This window comes from Patagioenas fasciata, chromosome Z (genome assembly GCF_037038585.1).
Source record: "Patagioenas fasciata isolate bPatFas1 chromosome Z, bPatFas1.hap1, whole genome shotgun sequence".
Taxonomy (NCBI): domain Eukaryota; kingdom Metazoa; phylum Chordata; class Aves; order Columbiformes; family Columbidae; genus Patagioenas; species Patagioenas fasciata.
In genome coordinates this window covers 23,348,315-23,362,011 of record NC_092560.1, presented here as the reverse complement: position 1 = coordinate 23,362,011, position 13,697 = coordinate 23,348,315, and the positions used below count along the sequence as shown (strand labels likewise).

The following is a 13,697-nucleotide window of genomic DNA, read 5'->3' as shown; positions in this document are numbered from 1 at the left end:
GTCTTCAGGACAGCTAAATATGCTTCATACTGACCCATGCAACTTATCTACAATATCTGTGATAGCATCTGTTGTAAAAAAGGGCAAAGCTTCTCGCTTTAAAATGATTCTTTAAGAAATTGAAACCTTTCTCTATGGCTGAAATAAAAATGTACAAATAGTGTTGTAAGTCATGAGATTAGTGCTTTAAGTATTTTTATAGGCTTCTATGGATAAAGGGAATTAAGCTTAGTTGACCAGTATTTGAGTTACCGTGCTTTGCACTTCAAAAAACATGGTCATTTCGCAGTTGTTTTCTTCCCACTGCACATCCTTCAACATCATCCTTTTTTAATATTTTTTGTGCGTGTTTTCATGCGTTAGGCAGACGTCCTCTATCCTTCGTTGTCTTTTCTCCTAATCAAACCTGTTGCATTTATGCCCTAATATAGTCTAGAAATATACTTTTAAAAATTTTTGTTTTCCTACTTTTTATTGCATGTTTTTACAATGCCCAACTCCTGTTAAATTTCACTGTTTTCACAAGGTACTATGTTAAATATCCCCACTCTCTTGTCTAGTTGTTGCTGTTCTACAGATGGTAAAGTTATCAAACTCTAGCTGTCAGCTTACATGCAGGTTGCATACTCTCGAAATAAAAAAAAAAAATACGTATCACATTTTTTTACAGAAATGAAAAGTTCACAGAGGACCTTAGACCATTAAAACTGCAGTCAATTTCTCTGAGGTGATTTAGCAAATCAGTGTAGTTTAACAACTTGCAGCTTAGAGCTGAAAATAGAAAACCAAACAAATACACATGGACATTTGCCTGAACAGTTCTAGTATTAGTAGTAAATAACAGATGGAAAATGTGTTCCCCATTTTCATTGAATGACAATCTCTTCACACCATTGATGAACAAATTTTACCTGCTCTTTTGTTGAATATGCCTATAATTTTTTTTTTTTTTTTTTTTTTTTTTTTTTTTTTTGGTAATAGAATTCAAGATTGTTATTATGGTTCCATAAATCTAATCAATATTTCCAGAACCAGTTACACATCTGCTTCATGTGCCATTGTTTGGATTTGTTTTGTAGGATGGGAGAAGCTTTACTTTTCATACTCTAAAATAATCAGAAGGAAGGAGTATTTCACTTTCAGCACATCTTTAATGACCAGTTTTTGAAGTGACAGACAAACACAAACAGAGGTTCACTAGTTGCTAATCAATTAGATTGGCTGAGACAGTAGGCACTAATAGAAACCTTCAGGAGACATAATATCTGTGAGCAACAGACCGTGTATTATGCTGCTGTATGATTACAGCCCCAAAGAACATTCTATAAATGTATATATATTTGGAATCCAAAGCTAAGGTTAACCCTGGACTGTTTTTATAGTGCTGAACAGGGAGAATTCTTTTTCCAAAACCTGAAGCGAGCTCTTTACAGGCAACTTCAGAGCTATTTGCCTGGAGACACTTAGGGTGGGAAGAGCATACAGAGTAGCAGAATTTAAATATTTATATGCAGGTAGTAGCATCATAGCCATTACTTTTACAAGACATACTCCATCTAATGAAATCATCCCTAGTGCACCTCTGTACCCATTCCTGGACAAGGTCACAGCATCTTCATAGTATTCCCCAAGTACACTTCATCAATATATTTCAAAAATGTATTAGAAAAAAAATTTAAACATTGAAAAAAAATTTGTGGTTTGATTCTTTGGTTTTGATTTAGTATCTTGACCCCATGAACTCATTTACACTGTAAAAGGCTGCTATGTATAAATTAAGGCATCATACACAGTTTTCATCTCATATGTTGTAAGGCAGAGGAAAGTCCTTTGTGTAACAGCAAAGCTGCATCTGTGTCATAGATAGTGAAAGAAGAATAAGTGAAGTTTGATCTCATTGCAAGATCAGTATAAAACAGCTAGTGATGTTTCTTTAATCTCTCAGTTCAGAGCTTCTAATTCATATAGATACACTGCCAAATTGAGGCCAACTGTCAAAAGTAAAAACTCAAATTACTTGAGTGGAGATGAAAATCACATTAAACATCAAGCTGAATGTAACCTCTAATGTATTACTATTACGCATCTAAAAATAAGTTTTAAAAAGTCAAATGTGTGAATTCCATACATATTTATATGCAAGCACATATTTTCTTCAGAAACGTATGCAAAGCAGGAAAACATTTAAATGCAGAAATGTTAATGGGTGTCATCAGCAGAAAAATGTACCCATGTACTCGTAATTATTGGAAACTTTAAGTCTATCTGCTAACATTTTGGCACTGTTCTGGAAACCATTAAAAAATATGGAAATATCCCAAAGCAATGACAGTTACTATTGTAGGACAAAAAAATATAGTGTGGAAATGGCCAATATACCAGAAAGTTACACACCTGGTAAGAAAGCTGAAACCTAAACTTACCTTTTATAAAGAAGGATAGCAATAACAATACAGATGATAAACACCACAGCAAGAACTGGTCCCACAACCCAAATCAAGCCTTCTTCCTCATCTGTAATTGGTTGAGGATCAAGATCCATTGACACAACAGGATCAGAATATGGGCTGGTTGCATACATGGTCTATATGAATAAAATAAATCTTAATGAAAAACGAGTGCATTGAAAATATTAACTATCACAGATTGAAACAAAATCTACACAAGATGATTATGCAGTGAACATAGCAATGTGAATATGTTCTTTGTCTTCAAGTCAGGCAGTATATAAACTTGCAAACTGAATGGTGTGTTGTTCTTACTATATTTTATACTCCACATATTAGCAGTGATCTGCAGAAAAATGAGGTAACAGCTGTTCACAGAACACTTCACAACTTAAGCACAGAATGAGAAAATGAACTATTAGGAAATTGAGGAATATAACCCATCATTTCCTAAGTTTTGTGGTTTTTTGTTTAGTTTTGTTTGGTTTTTGCTTTGTTTTGGTTTTTGTGTTTGTTTTTCTTTTTGTTTTAGTTTCATATTGACTTAACATTATTTTTTCCTGCAAGATATCAAAGGATACTTCTGAAAGAATGAGAGTAATATAGGTAAAAAGAAAGGGGACTGAATGTAGATGGTCCCTAGAAAAGGGTCCTATGGCAAAACCTGTTTGATTAGAGCGTCAGTCAAAAACTGTCTGATAAACAGAGTGTTCTTACAGAAGATGGAGACAACTTGAATTTAAAAGTGAAAAACAGGAGAAATCACTGTAGATTATGATGGGAAGCTATTAGGGGTGGAACTAAAATTACAAATCAAAACAGGCTGTTGAAAATCTTTGCCTTACTGGTTGGTGTAGAGCCAGCTGGTCGAGGATGAGACCTGTGATAAGAAAATAAACTTTTTTCTTGACTCTGGTCTGACCTGAGATATCTGATCTATGACTGAGTGCAAAGTTGAAATTACAGATAGGAGAGGTTGAGGAGCCAGCCTGCTAAAACTGGATCACTCGAAAAACTCTGAGATACAGTAAAATTAGAAGTGGAGAATGATTTGTATTTATTTCTTGTTTTTTTTGGAGTGTCTCCATCAGCACTACACTAGGGTTTGAACTACAGCTCTTGCAAAGGAGTGAAAAACTCAATTCAGCAGTAGATCAGGAATGTCAGCTAAGAGAAAGTATGATAACGAGGAGGAGAGATTAGTTTTCATTTACCATGTTTGCATTGTATTCTGAAAGATGCCCTAAGACAGGACATGTCTCAAAGGAGACATGTTTTTTTACACTTCATTTGGCCTTGTTTTGGGCTCTGGGCTACAACGGTGTCTGGGTTTAAGGTTAGACAGGATTAGGACTGGCAAAGCTGAAGCACACTAGCTGGAACTGAGCGAGTACCCATGCCAACAATGTCAGTTATGTTATGCTCTTTTGCTAAACCTAGCATCAGACATTTTGAAAGTCTGTGACTGCTGTTTGGAAATGGGGGAGTCTTTGTGTTCCACACCCGAGTTCCACAACCTGAGTTGACTGAGATTTTTTTCCCAGCTTCACTATTCTCAAAATACAGAAAAAAGCCCACGGCTACAGTAAGAAAGTCCTTGTAATTAGCCTCTTCCTTTGGAGCAGGCAAAAAAAAAAAATGCCTGGAGAAGGATACAGCGGAATACCGAGGGATAACAGTATGAGCATCTACTAGCTGCTTTTCAATAAATAGGATTTTGCTTTTAATTTTCAACCTATCTGTATTAATGACTAATTTAAATTAATGCATTATTTTGCCAAATGTATCTATTTTATCCTTCCTCTCTATAACATGTTTAATATACTGATAGACTGTAACCGTAAGCTCTCTGAGCTTCCATTTTACTCAATTAAACAAATTCAGACCTCTCCATGCTCTCTTGTAAAGCAAATTCTCCATTCTTCCAACCAAGAGAGAAATCTTGTGATCTCTGAAGGAGAAATGTTATGTAAAAAGTATTTTCAATATTGAGGAAAAACATCCCTCACAAGTTACAACTCATACACCAATTGGATCTGTAGTCCTAAAAAAAAAAAATAGCTATATTGATAGCTGATACACTGCTGTATTGGGAGCTGAATCTCACTCACCCTTATAAACTCTTCACTTCCTGTGACCACTTTGTGCTACTTAATCACATGGAAGTTTTAGGTGGCATACTAAACCAGATATTGTCCATATTGTAAGTTTAGTACGGACTTTTGAAATCTTCACCAGTAGGTTTCGGGATATATTTTGCCATATAAGCCTTTTCAGCTGTAAATTTACAACCCTATTTATTCCTGCTTTTTCATCCCAATTTCTCTCTAAAAGAGTAATAACATTAGGGCTACATGGCATGACCAATGCCTTAATTAATATAGGAAAATAAATAAGAAATGGTACTTTGTATTGAAGAGATCAATTTTAATACAGGTAATTTCTCACACATAGATTTTTGGCCATCTAACTTTATAACCAAAAGCTATTCACCTTCTCCAGTTTGAACCTTTCTGACACAGTGCCTTCAGAATTGTTTGTCTACGGAACCACCACCAAAAACTGAAAGTCAAACTTTTATGTTAGAGCTTACAGGAGGCAGTTACTTTATTTTCAAATGAAGTTATATATACAAAAGTATCCAAATTGAAACTAACTCTTCATTGTGTTTAAGTAGGCAAATTCTGTTGACATCAAGAGAGCACTTGTAAGGTTAAGCACTGGAAGTATTTTACTAGAATTCAGATTATTGGTGTAGTAGTTTCAATTGGCTGAGTCAGTAAATCTATCTGTCAGGTTTAGGTGCAAATTAGAAAGATATCATACTACAGATTGCATGTTAAAATGCTAATGTGTATTGCAACTTCCTTCAGCAGTCCTATTTTGTTTGTTCGTTCGTTTGTTTGTTTTACTACACACAGTAGATTAACTGAAGCATAAAGGGACATAACTACAAGATAAATCACATAAAGAGGGACAACCGCTTATTATTTAGCTGACCTCAGGAATTTCCTTATTATCGAAATATTTTCTAACTTTTAACAATTCACTGATAAAGTTGTTAGAGAATTACTGTAACTAAAAAGGCTATCTGTGCTTATCTCTGATTCACTGGTGGTATTAAGGCAAGAGAGAAACTCTTTCAAAAATGCATTGAGAAAGAAGATGATATGAAGTTAATGCCTCAGAACCTGTGTCAATGATCTCATACAGCAGAGCACGTAATTTGCAAAGGATCACAACACAGCTAATAAAAGGTGATCCTTAGGTTTCAGTTATACACAGAAGTAACATATAAAGATGCAAGCAAAATAGAAAAGTTAAAGGACTTAACTGGAATTAAGCAAGGAAACACTCGCTATAGAGATGCTCTGACATACACTGTAAAAAAAATAGCTTTTGGAAAGTGAAAGAAGGATTGGAAAAATGTTTTAATGACTGTGGAAAGGCAATTTTAGGATGGAAAAATGTTAACTGACTTACAGATTCTGAGTGCTCCATTACAGCCAACACAAAGAAGACATATTCTTGACCACTCTGCAGTTGCTTATTCTCAAAGCCACCATAATGCTTCTTATCCCCCAACGTGAACTCCGTGGGAAGAACTTCAAAGTGAGCTGCAATATATGGTTTTAATTCAACTTCCCTTCCAAGACGAATGCTTCTGCGTTTCCTAGCTATCTCCTTAAGCAGCTTTAGGACGAAGGGAGGGGCAAGAGAGAGAGACAGAGTGAGAGAGACAGAATGCAAGAACAGAAAGATAACTGTAAACAATTTTGATATAACTTATTGACAATGTAATGAGAAAATTTAATGTGTGACCAGGAAGTACAAAAATACAATTTATCCACATTTCATGGGGCATATCAGTATCAGTAAATCAGTTCTTGCAAAGTCTTCCAATTTATTGTCATTCTTGTTAAGATATGATACTAGGCAGCAATTGCACTGCCTGGACTACAAACATAAACCAATTAGATCAATTTTCAGTGTTTGATATTGTTGCCTTGGGGTGGGGGGGAAGCTGATAATGCAATATATCTTCTCTAAGGACATATATATACATTCATCATATTACCTGTCACATATATTTGTGTGTGTATATATCTGAAGTCAGTCACAGAACAGTATAATGGAAGCATTTCATTTGGAAAAGACTTTCAAGATCATTGAGTCTAACTGTTAACGTAAAACTGCCAAGCCCACCACTAAACCATGTATCTTAAACACCACATCTACACATCTATTAAACACCATCAGAGATGGTCACTTAACCAGCCTATTCCAGTGCTTGACAACCCTTTCAGTGAAGAATTATTTCCTAATACTCAAACTCAGTCTCCCCTGGCAAAACCTAATGTTTTTTCCTCTCATTCTATGATTTGCTACTTGGAAAACAAGACCATCACCCTCCATGCTACAACCTCTTTTCAGGTAGTTGTAGACAGCAATAAGGTCTCCCCTCAGTCTCCTTTTCTCCAGACCAAACAGCCCCAGTTCCCTCAGCCACTCCTCAAAGGACTTGTGCTCCAGGCCTCTCACTAGCTTTGTTGCCCTCCTCTGCACTCTCTCTAGTACCTCAGTGTCTTTCTTGTAGTGAGTGGCCCAAAACTGAACACAGGATTCAAGGTGGGGCCTCACCAGTGCTGAGTTTGAAAGGACAACAATTTCCCTAATGCATAACAATATTTTTTCCCTCCCTATGAATATGCAACATACTTTCTTATGTCCTGTTTGATACAACAAATCTTAGTAACTCATATGATTTAATTATGTAAAAAACAGGATCAAAAATACAAAATTGAAAAAAATCCAGGTTTTTGAAAAACAATTTATATTAAATATTTTAAACTTTTTTCTGGTAACTCCGAAATACAAACAACTCAATACGGAATAGGTATGAATAGCTATTTTTTTCTTGCTAACATGAGGACTACCAAGCACTCTGGCAATATTAAATTCCTGAACGTCAGAGAGAAAAGAGTGTTTTCCACAAACAGTAGAGGAAGCACAGAAGAGTTTATAGGAGTTATTTGTAAACATATGTTCCATCTCAACTCTGAAACTGGCTGCCAATTTATTTGTTCAAAAGGACCAAAAGTTGTGTTCTTCATGGTTTGCATAACACTACACAATAGATTGGTGACAGAAATCAATAACAGGACATGTAAATCCTAAGACGACTTTTCAGCTGCTAGACTACAAAATATTATCTGCCACCAAATCATACACAACTCACACTTTATATTTTAACTGGCTAATCTTACTTCCAAAATGTAACTTTTTCTTGTTCCATAAAAAGGTAAAATTTACATCAGCACATCTACAACATGATTGGATGTTAGGTTCAAACTTGTAGAACATATATTAACTAATAAAGGAACTTAAGGTCAGCTGGTATAATCCATTGATGGATGACTTATTAAACCCGACAAGTGCTTATTCAATATCTTCTATCATTTTAAATATAGTGGCATTCAACAAATATTAATATGATTTCATTACAAGGAGCCCGAACTTCTTCTGGGTGATAAGTGATGACTTCTAAGGCCTTTTTACAGTTCCCCTCATTTTTCACTTAAGAAACTTATTCAATGTCCAGCAGTCTCAGACTGCAATAATAAATTTTTCCAAGGTCACACAGTTGTTTCAGGCCTCTCAGCAGACAAACAGTGCTAATACAACAGATTAATGCATACTTTTTTGTTAGGAGGAGGAGACCAATCTCCAGAGCTAGACAGAGATCAATAAAAAAGATTAAATTCTCATCTTCACAATATATTTTAAAGAACACGTTTAGTCAGGCAAGCTCTCTCTTGCTTCAGCCTCTTCTTCAGTGTTAGGCCTCAGCTTAGCTAGCACATCTTCTGGCCTTCCCCACATGGGATCTTCTATTTTGCTATTACATAATTAACAATTCTGATACATGTAAAACAGTATACTATTTATACTGCTACTGAGACACAAGCTTTTTATACTGATTACTTTAACATCCCTTCTCATTGAAGTACATAATTCAAAGGCAGGCAACAGATAGACACAGAAGCAACCTGTTCCACTTGGATGTAAACTGCCTCAGCACTGACGGCTTTTGCACGTTTACCCCTTTGAAAATCTACAGCCAACTGCTTTCTAGCTCTAAGGCTGAGTCTGTTCTCTGCTGCAGAGAATTTACATTCATTTAACTCTATCAATTTCCACGCTCCAGCACAAATGCTGGTATACTGCAATAGATCCTCTGAGAGAAAAAGAATTGGCCATAATTTAAGACAGAAATCATTATTCATTACTCAAGAACTCTACTACAATCAGCCGTTCATATTTCTCTTTCATTCTTCCTAAATAGTTTAATGAGCAGCTAGAGTAAATTTGCATGGTATAAAAATGAGGGCAGTAGAGAACAGTAATATTAAGGAGATTTCTATTTAGTTGCTTTATTGAAGGTGACTCTCACATCTGTTAGTAGCTTCCTATGCCCCGGGTAGAGTTATTGAGGGCGGACACAAGACAGAGACCAATCAAAGTTTGTCCCAGGCTGCATCAGCCCTCATAAGATCTGCTGAAGGAAGCATTCTGTGAAAAGTTTGTACCTATATGAAGCCAGCTTTTATAAAGATAACAGCTATGCAGAGGCCTACGCTCTGTCTCTCCTGAAGTCTGTTGAACCACAAACGTACATATTCAGGTAATAAAAATGTGACATGTATACTAACTGGAAGTCAGGAGCTGTAAGTGTTGTTGTATGAGGACAGGTACATGGCTTGAGCCATCCCTGAAGATAAATGATATTTTCATTTATGGGTACAGTTTCCACTGGCATTTATAGTTATGTGGCTACCTCAAATGAATTCTTTATATGTTTCCAGATCTAGATTTTAAATAACTCATAATAAAATGTCAAAATACCGCAACAGTATCGAAATAAAAATTAGATTGAGATTGAAAGGGGAAGAGAAATGTTTCATTTTAATTATTTCTTGCCTTTGAATTAGTAATATAAAATGCATATATTTAACAGAGAGCAATGCTGAAGTACTGTATTAGAGTGAATGAAGTGAGTTTTGAATGCTAAAATTTAATAACCCCGAGTCAAACAAAATGTGTTCAACTTTTCAAAGGTAGCTATCACCTAAGGCCAGATAAACTTAGGTGTGTTTGTGCGTAAACAAAAATTTTGTCTGTGACATTGATTACACAGAACTGGATAGACATCAGGTGAACCTCTAGCCTCATCCATGTTTCATATATAAATAGGGTTGTTGCCAAATATAATTACTTGCACATACATATCCTGTCATACTTCACACCAGGATTTTAATAAAATTACTGAATTGATATAAGGCTTACCATGTAGGCTTTTATTTAGGTTTTGTTCCTTACAAATCTAAAGTAATCCTATGAGGTAATACTCCAAATCATAATATTTTGTTCCTATTTCATTAATTTGCATGGCATGTCTATTTAAAGTCACTAGCTGTCATGATGGCCAAAATAGAATTAATTTTTGAGTTAACAAAAATGGATTTATCTCTAATAAATATTATTGTCAGACAGACAATATCTAGTCTACTGTCTGTCATTTGAAGACTCTGCACCTTTCTTAGTTTCTTTCAGAATTGAGATTCAAGGAACTGAGAACATCAGGTCATCACAATAAGACTGGAGAGTCTTTTGGACTCATCAGTTATCTACTGGAGTATACACTCAGGGTAATATTTTCAGCAAATACCTTTTTTGGAATATAATTATTTTGAAAATGTATTGTTGAACCCTTTCAGATTTTCAAAATAATTATGTTCCAAATATTTTTCTGAGATTGTACTAAAAAAAGATGCACAAATGTCTTCACTTGACTATCAGGAACTATTTGCTCAGAGAGAAGTGTGATTAGTTTGTTTGTTTGGTTTGGTTTTCTTTTCTTTTGTTTTATTTTCCCTAAATTCATTTATTGTGCCACTGCTTTTACATGTTTCTCAGGAATAGTACATCTAGTAACTATATGCATTCATTTTCTAAAGCTAGAAATAAAACAGCCTTTAAGTAATAGAAACTGGAGGAGTTAACATGAAATACAGTCACTGTTTGCTTTTGATTTTTTCCCTACTCAGTATTAACTACATGTTTGGTGGCAATTGTAAAAGATATAGCAAGGGTTTTAGTTCTTTATCAGAAATAATTTTCATTTTCCAGTCAATGCATATCTTATTTCTTCCACCATTAATTCTACAATGTGGTCTCAATTATATCAGTAGAAGTGGGAAACAACCCATCCTGACCCAAATATTTCTGAATTAATAAATGCTCTTTATCAATCTGTTATACAGATTAATGCACCACAACTTGCAGGATGATTAAAATGACCCTTTGTTATGGCAATCAGCAGGACTTGTAGAATTTAATTGCCAAAAAGGTCAATGTCATCTGGCACCTATGCTTTAATCTGTTAATGCTGCTGAATGTGACTACAGTCTTTGGATGTTAAAAGTGGGTGGTAATATTAAACCAGCTTTCCATTATCATATGGATCTTGCTGTCAGAGTTTTACTGTTTAACCATATTTGATGTCACTTAGGACTATGATCACAAGCTGATCACATCTACAATCCAAGTTCTTTTAAAGAGCAGAAGTTAATAGATCAAAGCAAGTCATCACTGCAACTGAATCTAATGAGATGATCACATAAATGAAAATGGTCAAGAGGAAACAAAGGCTTCAGCCAGTCAGTAGTAACAAAAACCATGCCTTCCTTTGAACAGTTGTTTTTAATCTTCTGATTAAGGATTCTCCTGTTGCTGTACATATTATTTGCCTTTTCTGATCGGAAACCAGACTAGAGATAGAAAGACCTTTGTTTATATTTTGAAACCTTCCTACAGAAGTGTTTGTTGAAGATCTTTATTTTCCTGACACTTTGGTGCAAACATAAAAATTGATATTTATTATGTCAATAGGAGAAAGAAAAAAAAGCTTTTTGATTGTCTGCAGATTATCATTATTTCCCAATGAATGTATTATGGTGAAGCATATGTTGAAGCATATCTGTAAAGTAAAACTCTTGAATCCACTGAAAGTAAATGGAAAAACAGATCAGATCTAGTCAAAAGATCATTAAATCAGGAAGAGCAAAGAAACTGACTTCAATCTCTGGTCTCTGAATTGCTGAGATATAACATGTACAAATTACCATAGCTTCTGAATGAGATCCAAAATCCTAGCCAGATGCAACAGTAACAGTAATAAAAACACCACCTGTCTTTTGTATAGTGCTTTCATATGGGGCTCTCAAAAGAGTTTTACAATGACAAATATTAGTATTATTCCGAACTTACAGACTGAAAGAAGACAGACAAGTTTGCGTAAGCTATATTGCCCTCAGTATAACAGAAGACAGGACAGTATACTTCTTGGAATTATTATTATATATTAAAAAAAATGAATTGATTTTTAGTATCACTGAGCCTATTCCTAAAATAAAAGTACTTTCACTCTTTGGGTTAACATCATTTATAGTGTCAAATGATGACACAATATTGCTCTTTCCTATTTCATTCCTTTATTTCTGAGCACAAACTGCCACTAGAACGGAGACTACTGCAAAAGTTTTATAACCAGAAGCATTACAGTATCTGAGAATCAGGTAAAAAACACCACAAGAAGGTCAAATGTTAAATTGCAGTGCAAATTTCAATTTAGCATTTGTTATAGGCTTAGTAAACACCTCAGTAATGAACCAGACCTTTATTAGAGTTCATATCATTGGTGATTAAGCTTTTGCTGACAACTCATTTCACCTCCTGCACTTTTGCATTACACTTTACAATAGGAAAAGAATAAAATATTAATGCCAACGGAGATCAGACACTTTGTGTGCTTAATTGCAACTTAATGCTGTTATTGTCTGCTAATCTAAGTAATTTGAACTTCTGTTTCAGTCCCCACAGGCTAATTCACATATAAATATAAAATATCCTGACAACCAAACTTGTAAAACTGGTGAGTTAATCACATACCACTAATAAGATTGTTATTTTAATAAAGGAGAAGATGAGAACAAAAACACACAGTACCTCATCTAGTTCCATTTCATCTGGACTTTCCCATGGTTTGATAAACTTCCCACGAGACCTCTTCAAAGGCACAATAACTATGTAATAACCCCTGTAAAGGAAACAGTTGGACAAAAGTTGAAGAAAAAGGAATGGATAAATTGATGGAGTAGGTGTCTGTTCAGATGAACTCAATAGAACAGACACTGCAGCCTTCGAAACACAGCTGTAAACATTCACACTCTTGAAATCATATCCAGTGTAAAACATTTGACAAACAAATGGTACTAATTACCCACCTTTTCATGTAAACATATAAATATGTATGAGAAACTTTAATTACAATGTTGTAAAATATCTACATGTTTGACTGTAGTTTATTGTTTCATCTGAAATACAAGTGTCATGGGATATTTGTGCCCTGGCACCATCACACTTGGAAAAAACCTGAAACCTCTAAATTGAAACATTTTACCATATATTTAAATCTCAATTATCACCCCATCTTCCCCCATTTTCATGTATAATCAGAACAGTAGGTTAACATAATGTGTTTGTTGATGCCAATATTGTCATAAACAGCAAGTAAAGAAGACATAGCATACATGCCTCACACATACTCTTTACATTTGAATATCAATCACCATCAGCTTCATCTACTTAGGTATTCTGTTCACAGTCATAGACAAGACAGCTTGATGTATGTTCTCTTTACAGGTAGGATTTGCAAATTACATATATCAGTTTTCCTCAGAAACATTTTCCTGAAAATATCTTCCTCCCCCTCCCATGGAGACTAGTAAATTATCCTTTCTAGTGGAATACAGATATGGCACTTCCCTTGTTTCCTTCACAAAGCCTGGATACACATCAGGCAGATCCATAATTTCACAACAGTGTGAGGGAAGAAGCAGTAGCATCACAACAGCAGGGCATACCGGGTGGTATAATACACATCTTCTTGATAAACACATTAGTCAAAAAGCCAAGCACTCTGCACCTCAGAGGAGAAGGAAAGAGGCTGCTCTCCTCTTTTTCTAGTAACAGAGCTTATTAAGAAGGTGTCACTGGCCCTTCATTATGGAATATAATTTTAGTGTCTCAGGACCATATTCTCTCCCAGTTCACCACGTTTCACAGCCTATTCGGGCTTCCGCAGCACTGACTACTCATTTTACTCACACAATGCAATTGCAAAACCTA

At 35.1% G+C, this 13,697-nt stretch overlaps 1 protein-coding gene across 33 annotated transcripts in view; it reads right to left on the bottom strand.

Annotated features, from left to right (window-relative positions):
* Positions 1–13,697, bottom strand: part of PTPRD (protein tyrosine phosphatase receptor type D) — a 1,234,877-nt gene that overhangs the window by 87,270 nt on the left and 1,133,910 nt on the right. For all 33 annotated transcript variants that reach the window (XM_071802225.1, XM_071802223.1, XM_071802231.1 and 30 more), the window contains 3 exons: positions 12,516–12,606; positions 5,931–6,140; positions 2,424–2,584 (listed from right to left, as the gene is read on the bottom strand). In XM_071802225.1, coding sequence (XP_071658326.1) covers positions 2,424–2,584; positions 5,931–6,140; positions 12,516–12,606 — 462 coding nt within the window. The remainder of the gene's footprint in view (positions 1–2,423; positions 2,585–5,930; positions 6,141–12,515; positions 12,607–13,697) is intronic.